This window comes from Tursiops truncatus, chromosome 10 (genome assembly GCF_011762595.2).
Source record: "Tursiops truncatus isolate mTurTru1 chromosome 10, mTurTru1.mat.Y, whole genome shotgun sequence".
Lineage (NCBI taxonomy): Eukaryota > Metazoa > Chordata > Mammalia > Artiodactyla > Delphinidae > Tursiops > Tursiops truncatus.
Window position 1 is genome coordinate 26,939,111 of NC_047043.1, and position 17,181 is coordinate 26,956,291.

The window sequence follows — 17,181 nt, forward strand, 5'->3', positions numbered from 1 at the left end:
ATCTTTTCCAATCTGATAGGTGAAAAAGTTTTGCTGTTTTAATTTGCATTTACATGATTATTTTAAGGTTGAAAATCTTTCAAGTACTTACTGGCCATTTATGTATTTTCTTCTGAGAATTGTCCATTTTCCTATTGGTATTTAATCTATTTTTTACTGGTATTTTAGAGCTCTTTATGAATAAAGATATTATTTTTGTTTTATATATGCTACAGATATTTTTCAGTCTGTGCTGTGTCTTTGGCTTGGTTTTTTAATTTTTATTTTAAAAAGTTCAGTTTTATGTAATGATCTATTAATTTTTTTTCTTTATGGTTTTGTCTCTGTTTATATGCATAATACAGGCATACCTCAGAGATACTGCAGGTTCAGTTCCAGACCACCACAATAAAGCAAATCTTGCAACAATTTTTTGGCTTCACAGTGAATATGAAAGTTTCGTGTACATTGTACTGTAGTCTACTAAGTGTACAACAGTATTATATCTTAAAAAACGTATATACCTTAATTAAAAAATAATGGTGTTGGAAAAATGGCATCAATAGACTTGCTCAAAACAGGGTGGCCACAAACCTTCAGCATGTAAAAAACACAGCATCTGCGAAATGCAATAAAGTGAAGTACTACAAAACAAGTATGACTGTCGGGCTTTATCTACACTGACATCAGTTATTTATTCATAAATTCTATTCAGTTTCTATTTTTCTATTTAATTTTATTTATTTTGAATCTATTCTGTCATAAAGTAGGAATATTTACCACCACCCTCCACCGCCATCCCCAGTGCGGTTGGTTCGCTAGCTTTCTCAAGACCATTTATTGAATAATTTATTTTCTCTACATTTTATTTGATATTCTATCTTTATTACAAGCCACATTTTTACACCATATAGGCTCCATTCCAAAATATTTATCTTTTAGAATTTAAAGTTTCTGGCATGGGCACTTATCAGTCACCGGAGAGAAGGTGTATGATAGTTGGCATGGCCTGTGTATGTGAGAATTTAGACAGATGAGGATACTACATAAGATGACCATCTGAATTACTGGGACCTTTTGCAGTTGAATTTCAATTTTATTTGGGTCTGTAATTAACTCTTAAATTCTTCACAAAGAGTATACCACAATTCAACCTTTGAAGAAAATATTGTGTATGTTGCCTGCTACCTGCCAGAAGATACTGTACGTCTCTCAAAATTAGATCATGTACTTTTCAAAGCTACAAGAGGGTAGTATGACCAGTTTATGCATGGTAGAGAACTACCCCTCAGCAACAGTGGTATTCCTGTTGACTTTCAATCAGCTGTTAAACAGATGTTCTGAGGGAAACAGCAGACTTAATGTAACTCCTTCATCCCCACCAAAAGCGATTATAAATGTCATGGTTAATGATAAAAGTGATTTGGGGCTCTACTTGCCAGTCTAAAAACACAAGGGTTTTTAAGTTTTAAGACATGTTGTGAAACCTTTTTCCTTTAGTTGCTTTGCCTGGCATGTAGCAGACAGTCCAAAGTATATACTGTAATGTTCTCTTTAAATGCTGCACTATAGGTTTCCTTTCTCGAAGACTTTATTTCCCTTAAGATCCATTAAGGTCTTTTTTGACCATTATTTCCTAAGATCTTTTTTTTGACGCTTTTGCTGAGCTGCCCAGGGTTCCCCATGACGTGTGGTCTCCCTCACTGCAGTGAGCACTAAATCCAACTTATTTAACTGAAGTTGTCTTCCTGGTGGTCTCAGCCTGGAGGGCATTAACAAAATTATAGCACCCTCTAAATTAACTGACAAAACATTCTAGGTTAGACAGAAAAGTAATTAAATTACAGTTATTTTATTTTATAAACAGATAAAAGCAACCCAGACAATATACTGTGGTTGGTTAAAAATGATTTTTAATATATTTAAGTGATAATTTCTTCACGTGTATATGCTTATTATCGCAATGAGAAAAGATTTAGAAAGAAGGGATTTTTTTTTGGTTTGGTGTTTATTTTAAGGGAATAAATGAACTTGGGTTCGTTTTTAACAATTTTATGAAATAAAGGTATGCTCTGATGAGAGTAGAAAATAAATATTCAACATCTATTCACTAACCTAACCAAAGAAATAAAATGTTCATGCTACCTCTAAAGTTAAAGACACCTGGCAGATATTAATTATGCCACAAAAAGTCTAGGGAGTTACGTAAAAGAGCAAAGGCATTTGGGGACTTCTAGAGTTCCACATGACCAGACAGAAAATGCAAGTCATCAGCTAAAAAACAATACTGATACCAAACACTTACATGTTTATGTGCTAGGCACTATAAACACTTTACATATGTTAAGTCACAGTATCATATTTCCTCTGCACTAACCAATAAATGAACTCTATTCAGCCATTATAAACCATCAGATTGTGGCTGTTCTCATTTTAGGGTTTAAGGCAAATAACTGGAAATACAGCAACATAAATGTGAGTTCCTAGATGTGGGAATTGATAAAAACAGTTTTCAAGGCCTACATTAGATGTATACAGGTTAATGGTAGATTTATAGAGGTTAATTTTAAAGTGCATATTACGAGAATCCTGAAGAAGCCTCAGCCCCGGCAATATCACGTAGAATAACATTTTTACAAATTCGTAAACATTAAATTCATATGGAACAATCTACAAACAAAACAAAACAATAAACTCTTTAAGAGGCATCCAGTCTTTTATAGACTTCTTCAATGAAAGTTAACATGTTTTTCATCTGGGGTGAATTATGGAGAACATCTAAGTCCTTCAGAAGAGCGTTCTGGTTTGGAATTAGCATCAAAATTTCTTTCTGTGAGCATGACAATAATTCATTTTTTAAATTTTATTTTTTTGATAATCAATATTAACATTATATTAGCTTCAGGCAGACGGCATAATGATTTGACATTTGTATACACTGCAAAATGATCACCACAGTAAGTCTAGTTAACATCTATCACCAAACACAGTTACAAGCTTTTTCTTCCTTGTGATGAGAACTTTTAGATCTACTCTCTTAGCAACTTCCAAATATACAATACAGTATTAACTCTAGTCACCATTCTGTCCATTACATCCCCATGACTTATTTATAAATAACTGGAAGTGTGTACCTTTTGACCACCTTTACCCATATAATTAGTTTTTAACCTTTCATTATGAAAAATGTTATATGTATGTTATTTAGAGAGAATAGTATAATAAACCTCATATAATCTTCACTCAGTTTCAATTATCATCAACTCACTGCCATTCTACTTTTAAATCTATGGTATTCTGTTTTCCCTCTGCCCATTCCCATTCCTTTCACCCTAGGTAGATTTGAGACAGGAAAAATTTGTTACTTTCTGGGGAAACGTAAAGCCTTTCTACCACTGTAAACACTTACACTATAATACCTATGGGAGTCCTTTGCAAAGGTAAGTTAGCATTGTGCTGTGTACACCCAAATGGGACACAGTACTGTCTTACGAAAAGTTGCACGCGCCATTATCAGAAGCACAAACAAAAGCAGCTGTCAGGATTTGCTTTCAGAAACCCCTCCTACAGCCGTGACTGCACAAATGTGGACACAGCACTGTCTTAGGAAAAGCTGCACATGCCATTATCAGAAGCACAAACAAAAGCAGCTGTCAGGATCTGCTTCCAGAAACCCGTCCTACAGCCATGACTGCACAAATGTGTAAAGATATATGCGCAAGGATGTTCCTAGTATTACCTGTAGTAGCAAAAATTATTTATTTCCATCATTTTCACAAATTACTACATTATGGCACATCCATACAATGGAATGCTATACCGCTATTGACAAGAATGATTATACTTATACACTTATATGTATAATGATTACACATATATACAATTCGTAACTGGTGATGCAGTTAATATGGTAAATTGGTACTTACCTGAAGTATGGGTGCTTTGAGACTCTTCTGAGAAAGTTCGGGAAGAGAGAGTACCTCACTATCTATTTGAAACATCTAAAGTAGAAAAAGAAAGCTACAGATTATTTCATAAAGCTAGATTATTTCAAAAGGCTGACTTCTCTTATTACACTCAAAAGCTGTCTGGGTAGAATCTAACCATGAAAAATTATATCCAGATTCTAGCGATACTTTTTTTTTAAACAATTACCTGTTTTACCTTCCTTTCCTCTTCTTCTACCTCACTTCTCAGAACATGAACTTTGTTCTTTAGGCTGTGAATATCCCCAGTCATTGACTCTACGGTGTCCACTATTTTATCTGTTTCTTCCTGCATCAGAAAGAGAAAGCTAATATTTTAAATTAAATATACTATTAAATGAAACCCAAACAGCTATTAATATATACATACATATTTTAAAAACACCTTATATATTGAAACACTTCTGGAAGAAACTGATAATTTTTCTTTCAGAAAACAGACTCCCTAGAAATTGATTTACCAATGGAACAAAGATGTATGTGAAGCTTTCCTCAAAAACTTACCAAAACTGCGGGCATCAGATATCCTGGAAGACCTGTGTGAATCTAGCAGAGCCCAAGGACTGATGGCAACAGGTACAGCATTCCTTAAGCGGTATGTAACAGCAGAGAAACTCTAACTTTAATTTAGGAACATCTGAGTGCTATTTTCATTTGCCAAAAGAAAGAAATGCTGAACATTAGGGCAGAGATAGTAATAGAAAATGAGTGGCAGTTTCCCACCTAAAAAAAAAAAAAATATATCTTATGGGGGAAAACAAAGAGAAAATAAGAAATGAATGAAATGAGTATAATGATACCAGAGGTGTACGGATTGCAGGCCACACAGAGTTAGCCAGCTTCCAGGTTTCTAAATGGTATTAAGTACTGCACTGCTTTCAAATCTAGTCCTAGCAACAGCCAAGGATAGCACTGCCCCTGGGGATCAGGGAACAAGTAAAGAAGCCACACAGAAGTCATACAGAAATAATAACTCTTAAATCCTGCGGAGCGATATGGCTGATACTTACATCTACATCATTCTCCAAATACTGGAAGCCGAATTTTTACCGTCAACTACAGTAATTTTCCTCAACAAATATATTATGGCTTCTAGTAACCATTAAAAAGGGTACCTGCAGAGGTCTGCAACTGCCCATAGGCTGTTTTTGATCAGTCCAAGAGCTATGAATGGTTTTTACATTTCTAAAGGATGGTTAAAAAACAAAACAAGACTATGCGACAAAGACCATACATGGCTCACAAAGAGTAAAATGTTTATCACCTGGCCCTTATAGGAATAGTGTGCTAATCCCTGAGTACCCAAGACTTTGGGTCTGTGAGCTACACTTATTAAACCAAATAAGGTCACATTTATGGGTTCCAGGCATTAGGACTTAGACATATCTTTTGGTGGGCGACCATTCAACACACTACAGAAGGGAATGAATAATAGCACTGAATAAAGGAAAGGGTTAATGTAATAAGAACTAAAATTTTTCAGTATAATTAAAAAAATTAATTTTGTTCCATTGCTTTGGTTATCTTCTTTGGGTATTCATACCATACCCATGCTGTGTCTTTTTTGCCAAACTTTTATATTTGTCACTTTTTCTCAATACCTTAAAAAAATGTCATTCTTTCTTTTTGAGTCTTAAAATTTTCTCCTTACTTTACCTTTTATTTAAGTATTATTTGTTCTGTTCATTTGCTTATTGCTCCTTCTAATTTAGTCTGCATTACTAAAAGTTTTTTTTCCTTTAGCTCTAATTCTTTCCTGAATTCCATAGCTTCATTTTTTATTATTTCTAATATTTATGACTTTTTTCATACCTTCTATTCTTTTTCTAAATTTCTTTCAGCTCACTTGGGAAATTAGGTTAGCATTCATCTGTTTTGTGAACACATATTTTTGGCATGCTTTTGTTGTCTGTAGAAATGTTACTTTTTGTCCTTCTTCTAATATTTTCTTATGTTAACTCTGGTTGTGAGATCCAGAGAGATTAAAAACTATGCCCCAGGGCTTCCCTGGTGGTGCAGTGGTTAAGAATCTGCCTGCCAATGCAGGGGACACGGGTTCCAGCCCTGGTCCGGGAAGATCCCACATGCCGCGGAGCAACTAAGCCCGTGTGCCACAACTACTGAGCCTGTGCTCTAGAGCCTGTGAGCCACAACTACTGAGCCTGCGTGCCACAACTACTGAAGCCCGCACACCTAGAGTCCATGCTCTGCAACAAAAGAAGCCACCACAATGAGAAGCCCGCGCACTGCAATGAAGAGTAGCCCCCGCTCACTGCAACTAGAGAGAGCCGGCGCACAGCAATGAAGAACCAATGCAGCCAAAAGTAAAAAATTAATTAATTAATTAATTAAATGAATTAAAAAGCAAACAAAAAAAACTATGCCCCAGCAGGTCCTATACCATCTTCTCGGTATCTCTAAAAGACTTTGTTCACCACTGCCTTTCCCTAGCACCAGCAGTGAGAGTTCAATGAATGTGTCCTTGTTGCATGAACACAACTTCTCTTACTGATACAGGTTTTGGAAGGTCATCACCAGCAGTAACTCTAGGCTGCAGTGCGAAAAAGCCATTCTAAGTAAGGCACATTGGACAGATAAAACCTACAAACTCCTAGTTCAAAGACTCTTATGCCAATGACGAACTCTTATGCCCAAAATGCCAACAGTGCTTCAACTGAGTAACTGACTGTCAAGCAAACATTAGACTGTTGTGATGTTATAAGAAATATACCTTTGATTTTCATCCCTGATTCCTGGCACAGAGCTTCCAAATCCTTGGCATTTTCTGAATGACAGAAGTGGGAGGAGCACTTTTTGTGATTCATAATAAGCCCCTTTCAACCATACCTGAATTTATGCTAATGAATAACTCATAGAGGATGGAGGCTGGTTGCCGAGCAACCAAAATCCTGTGATCAGAGGGCTGGAACTTTCAGCCTGGATCCTTGATCTCTGAGAAGGGGAGAGGGCCTGGAGATTTAGTTAATAATAGATATGCCTACATGCTGAGGCTTCCATAAAAACTCTAAATTACTGGATTCAGACAGCTTCTAGATTGGTGAACACATGGAGGTGCTTGAACAGGCATGGGAGTTCCGTGCCCCTTCCCATATACCTTGCCCTATGCATCTCTTCCCTCTGGCTGTTCCTGAGTTGTATCCTTGATAATAAACCTGTAATAGTAAATAAAGTGCTTTCCTGAGTTCTGTGAGCTGTTCTAGCAAATTATCAAACCGGAGGAGGAGGTCATGGGAAGTCCCGATTTATACTTGGTTGGTCAGAAGTGCAGGAGGCTTGGCCTTGCACTGGCATCTGAAGTGGGGGCAGTTCTGTGGGACTGAGCCCTTAACCTGTGGGGTCTGTGCTAACTCCAGGTAGTTAGTGTTAGAAATGAATTGTAGGACACCCAGTTGGTTTCCACAGAGAAGTGGAGAATTGCTTGGTATGAAAACCCCACAAATTTAGTGTCAGAAGTGTTGCGAGTATAGAAAAACAGTTTTTTCCATTTAAGTCTATTTATGCTTTTGGCACACGGAGATCCAGTTTTAGGTGTAAAAGACAAATGCCTCCCAGCGTTACAAAAATCACACTATCATTTACTGTCTCTGATTAAAGACTATTTACTATCTCTGATTTAGTACTTTATGCAAATATTAAATGTTAAAATAACATTTACCATTATTATACTTTAAAACCTTTTAAAATAACCTTTAAAAAAGTCAAACTCATAGAATCAGAGAGTACAGAAGTGGTTGCCAGGTGCTGGGGGCGGGTGGGGGAAATAGGGAGAAGTTAGTAAAGGATACAAACTTGCAGCTAAAATGAATAAGGTTTGCGGATCTAACGTAAAACATGGTGACTATAACTGATATTACATAACTGAAATCTGTATTATATAATTGAAACAGAGTAGAACTTAAATGGTCTTACAAAAAAAAAAAGTGAGATGACAAGGGAAATTAACTAGATGGGGGAAATCCTTTCACAATGTATAGTTATATCAAATAACCATGATGTACACTTTAAATATCTTACAATTTTGTCAATTATATCTTAGACAAAGCTGAAATTTAAAAAATAACCCATATTAATGTTATCCAACTGTTCATTAACTGGGGGAGCTAGTGTCAGTACTGAAAATATACTCTTGCAAAGTAGTAACACTGGGATGAAAGTTAAATTCAATTGCATACAATGAAGAAAGTGAGGCAACCACTAAAAAATACCACTCTATAAATTTAGAATATATGTAGAGCTGTTGCTCACAAATAAATCCTTTCATTGTTATTCTCAATCATATGGAAAATCTGGAATGACCTATTTGTGAATGGTGAGTTATTAGAAATCGTTGGGGATGCATTCCTTGCTTAAACTACCACCACCTTGTATTTACTAACAAAGGTTAACAAACTTACTGCTTTACAAAGTTGAGTTGCTAACAAAGACCATATCTACAAACTACTTCAAAATGGCAAATGGATATATGGTCCAATCTGTTTTAGTTTTAATAATTATTTAATAAGCCCCCGAGGCTGCTTTTCTTAATTGTTCAAGTATCTACTAATTAAAAGCCTGCAGTTTATCATGACAGCTAATATTATCTCCCACTATCTTCTACAGAATAATGATTAAGAATCACTTGCCCTGAAATCGGACTAATAGGTTTGCATCATAACTGTGAGCACTCTAAGGTTCAGCTAGAAATGCCAATATGTCTCTTTTGCACACTTGTAAAATGTGAAATATAGCACAGGTCTCTTTAAGTCATTAAGGGCTATAACTGTAAAGTGCTTTGAACAGTGACTAGAACATAGAAGGCCCTCATTACATGTTATCTATAATGATTAAAAAACAGTAATGATGATGATTGTGTTCTTCTTGCCAATAAAGTAGCAGATACAGGACAGAAAAACTAATATAATGTGTTTTGAAATGCTACAGCATTTAGTGATGAATTCCTATAATCTGATATTTAAAGTCTGATGAAAAAAATAAGACTGCTACTTAATTACAAATATATTAGAAATAGTCTTAATTTTAGAGGCCCAAAGTTCAGGCAAAGTTTTTGCTTTGTTAAAAATAAAAGTTAATGAAAAACCTGGTCCAAGATCTAGTATTTGTTATTAGAAGAATATCATGACAATTTAAAAAACTTTTTGGTCTTTTCCCCCTTCCCCTCTAAAGAACTCCCTGTTCAAACTTCATACCTGCAATAATGCCAGACCCTCTTCATTAGCTCTGTGCTGTGTCCTTTCCATTTTCAGTAGACTTGACACATGAGTTAAATCTTGCTGCTTTTTGGGAGGGACTTTCAGGGTTTCACACAGTTGCAGCAATCTTACGGATAGAATAAAAACATAACTTTATTTTTGAGTACCATTAGTATCATTTTTGTTTTTTTGTTTGAAATACTGTCATCCTCTTTTTTCTTCCCTCATACTCCCAAGGGCTGTAATGTTCTTTTTTTTTTAAATAAATTTATTTATTTTATTTATTTATTTTTGGCTGTGTTGGGTCTTCATTGCTGCACGCCAGCTTTCTCTAGTTGTGGTGAGCAGGGGCTTCTTTTGTTGTGGAGCACTGGCTCTAGGCACGCGGGCTTCAGTAGTTGTGGCACGTGGGCTCTAGAGCACAGGCTCAGTAGTTGCGGCGCACGGGCTTAGTTGCTCCGCAGCATGTGGGATCTTCCCGGAGCAGGGCTCAAACCCGTGTTCCCTGCATTGGCAGGCGGATTCTTAACCACTGCGCCACCAAGGAAGCCCTGTAATGTTCTTTTATTAACAGTGGCTAATCTTAGCAATAAGTCACCCCCGCAAATTCCTGACAAATCATCATTTAACCTTTCAATTATATTTCAATCATTTTTTAATTGCATAACTGTATTACCTTTTCTTTAGGAAGTTCAGATGATATTGAATTTTTTCATTTTCTCTAATACTGTTACTCAAAATTGCTCTAGAAGAGAAAAAATAGGGAATGAATAAATATTAGTTTGAAACATAACTAGTATAATCTGTTTACTTTTTCTCTCTGATATCTTTCAAGTACCCCTTTTTACTAGCCAGGCAGAATCAATCACTTTTTCTTTTATGTTAAATATATTTAAAGCAGACGAATAATCTAAGTTTTTTTTATCACATTATATTGTTGTAATTAATTTATAGGCCTGACTCTTCTGATAGATTTCAGCTCCCTGATGGCAGAATCCTGTCTCTGTATTCCTTTTGGCATGTTAGCTTCCACATAAAGTGTTAATTTGAGCTAACTTCTTCCTAAAGTATCCCTCACCAGAAAAAGTTGTAGATAGCAGATCAAGCAAAGATTTCAGTTTTATTCCACTGATGAAATTCCAAGTTTCTGAAATTAATAAAGACATTTTTGCTGAATGCTAAGGCCATCAAGAGACATTAAATAAATCTTCTTGCAAAAGAGAAAAACACCCTATCACCATAAAGTAGATAATAACATTTAAAAGGATACTGTCTATAGGAAACATATAAGCAGAAATAAAAAGAGTGAAATGGAAAAAAATTTCATACTCACATTATTACTGATTCCATCATAGTTTGCAAATGTTCTCTGCTACTCTTCGAAAGAGGTTGCCAGGTTTTTCTCTTGTGGGTTGCGATCTTTACCTGTTTTAGATTAGCATGCTTTGCTTGTCCTGTCACCGGTGAAAGAAGAGACTCTGGTTTTTCTAGAAGTTTGTATGTTTTTACTTAAAAAGTGATTCAAATATAAATTTATCTAAAAGAGCTAATGGAATTATCAGAACCAATACTATGAAGCTGTATAAACTATTTAATTTCCTTTTTATTGCATAGCCATAACAGGCCAGGTGTTGAATATGAATATGCTATTGTTATGTTAACTAAAATACTATTAAGTGATATTGCGGATACAAACTCAAGACAATCTTAAGTAAAGAACCAAGCTACAACTATTAGGATTCAACACAAAAGTCTGGTTCTCAGAAATGACCTGAATTAAAGGGCTTCATTGAGAAGACTAGAAAATGATTTCTGCCAAATGTTGGATGGCAACTGAAACAAAGGAGATTAACCAAACCACAAACAGATAATCAGTGTCTACTAGGTTGTTGATATTATTCTACTTATAAAAAATAAACAAAGGGGCTTCCCTGGTGGCGCAGTGGTTGAGAGTCCGCCTGCCAATGCAGGAGACAAGGGTTTGTGCCCCGGTCCGGGAAGATCCCGCATGCCGCGGAGCGGCTAGGCCTGTGAGCCATGGCCACTGAGCCTGTGCGTCCAGAGCCTGTGGACCGCAACGGGAGAGGCCACAACAGTGAGAGGCCCGCGTACCGCAAAAAAAATTTAAAAAAATAAAAAAATAAACAAAGGAGGTACACTATTGGCTCACATGAAGATTAGTTTTGGAGAGAAGGGAGATTGAATAATTACATTTCAGGTATGCAAAGCATTACAAAAGAAAAAGTCCAGTGCACTATGGAAGTATAAAACCGGAGGACCTAACTTGGTCTAGGGTGAGGAGAGGTAGAAAATTCTTCCATGCTGAAGTGATGTTTAAGTAAAGATGACTATTCCAAACTAATTTACTCCAGACAAACTTAGTGGTTCCAATCTAATCTAAATAGTGGTGGCAAAAGAGAAGCATATTTGTCTCAAAGAGAAGTCAGTAGGTGTGTCTGTATATCACAAATCAGTAATAATTCAGACTGGGGTACACTTTGAATTTCTCTTGCTCCTTTCAACTTAGAGCCCTACACAGTATTTTGCTACAGGTGGTAAGTAAAATTTCAGTTGACCAAAAGAACTGACCAACCAGTACTACTTATTCTTGTAAAAATAAGAATGTAACTGTTTATTACTGTCTTTTGCTTATGCAGAACTCATAAACAAGATGCTGAGAATTTTTTCATAAATATAGATAGCTTGGGAAAGATAGGTTAAACAAGACATAGAAAAGGAATACCTTCAGAAGACAGGTGTTTTGGATGACTTTTATTTTTTTTCGCTGTGTTTCTAACCTAGAGGGAAAAACACATGTGCATGCACAAAGAATTAAACATTAGACGAAAAGATACTGCTATTGCAATAGATTTGTCATGTACGTTGGAGAGAATTCATATATCTTCTGGCAAGACAGAAAAAAAGTATATTGCTACTTCTAATGAAAAAGGATGTGTATTTATCACAAGCAGGGGATATACTAAAGCAATTCCTGAACAATGGTGATAAAGTATAATAGAATTTCATACGGTGTCAAAGAATGTTTTAAAGAAATCATACTCATCTTGCCTGTGAAATAGTGTTATATACTTTTCCTGAAAAACAAATATAGGCATTGTCTAATACAGGGTAAATAGAGAAAAAAATGTTGATTATTTCTTTTATGGTAGGAAGAAGCTAATTCCTCCGAAACTAATTTTTCTCTATGTTAATAAAAATCTCCTCCACCAATTGACAGATTCTCTTGTCTTTTAACATATGAATGCCATAGAATCTGTATACTATATTCCCAGTCTTCCTATTTAAACACCTTAGCAATGCCCCATCGCACTTCTTCCCTAAAGAATTCTCTGATCAATATCTTTAGAAATTGAGGTAAACAATTTTTATGTGAGAACTTTTACAACCCATGTTGCAACAGCTCCCATATAACAATATATGTGGAATATGAATTACTATAATTTGTAGTAAAGCTGACCTTTAGTCTTCACATACTCCTTTACATAGAACAGATACTTCTAATCAGAGTCCTGAATGATAAACTTGATATTTCATTACCTCTTTCTCTGATAACTCCGCTTCTTCATTATCAATTTTTCTTTTTGGATTTCTTTTTAAATGTTGAGACCTTTTCTTAGAAGGATTTGCTTTGCTAGACATCTTGATGTAAACAGAACAACTATAACAGTGCTTCAAAATGTCTGTAAAGATAAAAAGAACACTAAAGACTTGTTTTATTAAAAACAGTTTGTTAAAAAGACTACGTATAAATGTTCCAAATTTGCCTGTAAAAAAAAAAATCATAAAGAAAGTTTTGGGATAGTATTGTGTGTTTTTAAAACATTTAAATATATTTTAAAACAAATAACATTGGTTCTCATTAGAGTAAAGATATCTAATTCAATTTCATTCCTAAAAATTTCTTCCATTTGTATGGCAATAAAAAATCTTATATAAAAACACTTTTACACCTCTTTATACTCCCCCATACAATAACGTTATCTCTATATTTAAATCCAAGAAAATGGAAATATATAGTGCTAAGTTATTTTACTCTGGTCACAGATAATGTCAACTCAAAGAATAACATTCAGGCCTTCTTATTTTAGGCTTAACGGATTTATCATTCAACTTAACGTCAAAGATGGGAGACGATAATTTTTAGGATTATACCATGAACCTACGTTGTAGAAATTAATGTGGTAAATTCACTCATAAGGAATTAAGAATTAAAAAGTTAAGTTTTAACTTTTACTGGGTTATGTGCATTTTAACAAAAGCACAGAAGTATACTGATTACTCTGTCTTCTCACACATTACAAAACAGGCACTGGAGTGGGGATGAGAATGTTAATGACAAAATTTAGAATAATTCCTTTTCCCCATTTAATAGTTCTTTATCACCAAACTCATTTCTGCTAAAAGAAACAGAGGGATAAAATATATACTGCTGCATTAGATCATAAAGAGCAGATAGCTAAGAAATTACGTACACGTTTGGTATAGTACACGTGAACACAAACCCACATACACACACACGTGTGGTGTGTACATTATATATACATATTTTTCTAGACATATATAGTTAGATATATAGAGAAACCAGTCACCATTCCTTTTCTAAAAATTCAGAGTTTATCACATTACTACAATTTAAATATACATGCAGATTTAGAGACAAACAATAAAGTGGGTACTCTGGATAAATCTATTCTCTCAAATTTTAAAAGGAAAAGTTCAAGCTTTTCTTTTTCCCGTAAGACAAAAATAGTGGGAAAGAAAGAATTAACTGAAAGATCACAAACCATACTTGGAGACTACATGTCAGATCAGTTACAAAAAGCAGTGGAAGCTAAAATACACTTTACCCTGCTTTTGAACAATGTGGTACCTTGTTCTACACCCAGCTTCCTCTGTTGCATTCCTGAAATGTCAAATTCTCTCAACTTGACATCCATGCCATATACTTCCCCTACTTAAAAACCAATCCATATGAGAGTTTTGCTTGTGGACCTCTCCTGGAAGGACTGCCATGTACAGTACAGTTGTTCACTGAAGAGCATCCAGGTGAGAGAACAATTGAAGGCTGAGATTTAGTCCTCATTCCATTTAGGAGACTAAAAATGGTGCAAATTCCTTCTCACTCTGTTATTGAGAGATGAAGTATATGTCCCCTTGTCTTAAATCTTACAGACTGTGCAGCGGTTTGAGCAGTAGAATATGGTGGAAATGATTCTGTACCAGTTTCCTGGCCCAAATATGAGGAGACTAGCAGCTGCAACTTCCCCTTGCTTGGAATATTTGCTCTTGAAACCCAGCTAGCACTCTATGAGGAAGGCCAACACGGAGAGGAACTAAAGACCCAGGCAAAAGCCCCAGCTGAACTCCCAACCAATAACTAACACCAACGATTGCCAGCCTTGCGCATGTACCTGAGCCAATACACTGCAGCTGACACTGCGTGGAAACAACCCTACCAAGTTGTTTCCAATCCCAAATTTTGGAACAAGATAGGTAATTTTTTTTAATTAAAAAAGAAAAATCCTTCCGTAATACCTACCTTATAACATCCAAACTCTTTACCATAACATTTATAGTCCTTAACAATCTAGACCTGCCAAGCTTTCCATACTTCTCTCCCGCTACTCCTCAACTGCATCTCCCTCTCCAGAAAGACTGGATTTCCGGAACACACTTTGAGTAGTGCACATACTCTACCCGAGCTGCTCTCTCCTGTCTGTGCCCAACCTCCTCCCAGATCATGAGCCACCTGCACCTGAAAGCCTTCCTAACTACTCCACCTCGACGCTCTCTAAAAGTCTGTGGGCTCTTACGGTCTCTTTCATTTGGCACTTATTTATAGCTTGGTTTTGTTCATCGTTTTTCTTGATATTCTTTATTCAGTAACATGTAATTCAGTGCTACTCCAAATTTGATTTACAAACTGTTTGTTACAGTCTTTTAAAGTACAGACATTAAAAGTATTCATTTAGAAACTTTTATGGCAATTTGACAACAATTTTATATATGTTAGATCTGGCCAAAAAATAACTGGCTTTGTTTTTTCTTTTTGTTTAATTTTTCTAATAATTCATAAAAAAAAGACTTTCTTTTTTAGAGAAGTTCTACGTTAACAGAAAAATTCAGCAGAAAGTACAAAATTCGAGCATACCCCCCCTTCCCTACTATCAACATTCCATACCAGAGCAGTGCATTTGCCACAGTCCCTGAACCGACATTGACACATCCTATCACCCAAAGTCTATGGTTTACATTAGGGCTCATTCATGGGTTTGGCTAGTATTCAGTTTTTTAAAAATTGTATTTTACAAAAGTATCAGTTGTGACTGATTAAAAATTAAAAAAAAAAAATTGGTCCTTTACCACAGACAGTCTGAAAAGCTCTGTTTTCACTGATACCTACTTGAGGTAATTAGCCATAGTGCCGAAAGTTCCTCCACCTCAGCACTATTAACATTTTGCATGGGATAGTTCTTTGTTATGGGGGCTGCCCTAGGCACTGTGGGATGTTTAGCTACATTCTTGATCTCTACCCACTAGATGCCAGGAGCCCCTCCCACTCCTCCAAGTTGTGACAACCAAAATTGTCTCCAGACGTTATCAAATATCCGCTGGTGCAAAACTGCCCGAGGTTGAGAACCACTGCCAAGAGCCAGCCGGGGATGAGGACAAATTGTCCAGGTTCCAAATCCCAGCTCTGTCATTTAACTAGCTGTATAGCCTTGGGGAACTAAATTTGCTCACTTTCCCCACGGCTAGAAGTATCAATATCAAAGGCTTTGTAAAGCTAAAAGGTTGTACAGAATACATAAAGTGCCTAGAACTTGGGACATAGTAAGAACTCAATAAATAAAATAATCTACTGTTACCATTGGGCTAGTTGTAGCATATACAAAAAGGAAGAGTAAACTTTGGCCTGTTTTGGATCCACAGGAAACCACAGGCTAGTGGTAGTAGCTAGAGACATATGAAAACAATTCCTATGTATATTCAATTATACACAATGCGACAAATGTTACGAGACAAATGAGTGAATATCTCAAATTGGTGTGGGTATTGGGGGGGGACATACAGAATTCAGAGACAAAAGTAATATTTGAATTACATTTTGAAATATTTAGCCAGAAGGAAGGGGAGTAAAGCATTTGAGAGAAAAAAAGCCCGTTGGCAGGACACTTCAAAAGAAACTGGTCTGTTCAGGGACAGAAAAAATTCAGAGAGGGTTTGACGTGTACGGGAGGAATGGACAGAAAAAAAGACTGGAACTGTAGTTTGCAGCCAGACTATATACTGCAGTAAAGAATGTGTTTTTTACTCTGTAGGAAACAGGGAAATATTCTAGGTTGTCTTGTTTTCTTTGCCAGGGTGCTGAAACTCGTGGAAGCCACCAAGCTAGACCTCTGTATGGGCACAACGTCTGGCAAAACTGCAAATACACAATGTTTACCTCTTGACAAATGAGGCCTCGGGGTAGCGAACGCTGCCGACGCAGCTTCCTTAAGGCTCAAAGGCACTCATCACTAAGGCTGCACTTCGCCCCACGACTCACTGCGGGAGAGGTTAAGGAGGGAGAACAAGGATTACAATGATTCGGGGAAAGGGGGGAGGAACCATGAGTGGTTTCACTCCCTCCTTGCGAATCAAATACCACTTTTTCAATCGCTGGCTCTGAAGGGCACACCTGTTCGGATCTCCCTGCTCTTTGAAAACCACCTCAAGCTCCTCAAACACGAGTCGCCGAGTTTGCCACCAACGCGCCGGACACAAAACTCATCCCCAAACTGGAGCCACCGTCAGGGAAAGCGCTTTCACTACTCACCAAAGACGCCTCTTGAATCCTTCCAGGCGCCGCGCTCAGAGAAATTCGCGCCAAAACCTTCCACAGCCGCGGAGACCCGGAAGTGAACCAGTAGAAACCGGAAACGCTTGTGGAGAGAGGCGGGCATCTAGCCACGTCCCTAACGTCATCGGGAGCGCTCCCGCGA

General features: G+C 36.6%; 1 protein-coding gene across 13 annotated transcripts in view; it reads right to left on the minus strand.

Annotated features, from left to right (window-relative positions):
* Positions 1 to 17,131, minus strand: part of CENPQ (centromere protein Q) — a 94,155-nt gene extending 77,024 nt beyond the window's left edge. For 5 of the 13 annotated variants that reach the window (XM_073810634.1, XM_073810633.1, XM_019949829.3 and 2 more), the window contains exons 1-8: positions 17,016 to 17,131; positions 12,734 to 12,876; positions 11,919 to 11,973; positions 10,509 to 10,629; positions 9,852 to 9,920; positions 9,173 to 9,302; positions 4,135 to 4,254; positions 3,906 to 3,980 (exon numbers count right to left, since the gene is read on the minus strand). In XM_073810634.1, the coding sequence (XP_073666735.1) occupies positions 3,906 to 3,980; positions 4,135 to 4,254; positions 9,173 to 9,302; positions 9,852 to 9,920; positions 10,509 to 10,629; positions 11,919 to 11,973; positions 12,734 to 12,835 (672 nt within the window). In that variant the 5' untranslated portion in view covers positions 12,836 to 12,876; positions 17,016 to 17,131. Of the gene's footprint in view, positions 1 to 1,811; positions 2,810 to 3,905; positions 3,981 to 4,134; positions 4,255 to 9,172; positions 9,303 to 9,851; positions 9,921 to 10,508; positions 10,630 to 11,918; positions 11,974 to 12,733; positions 12,877 to 16,643; positions 16,745 to 17,015 lie in introns of those variants that run through there. The other 8 variants (XM_019949827.3, XM_073810632.1, XM_073810635.1 and 5 more) reach the window with 5 other exon arrangements.
* Between the last annotated feature and the right edge of the window lie 50 nt (positions 17,132 to 17,181).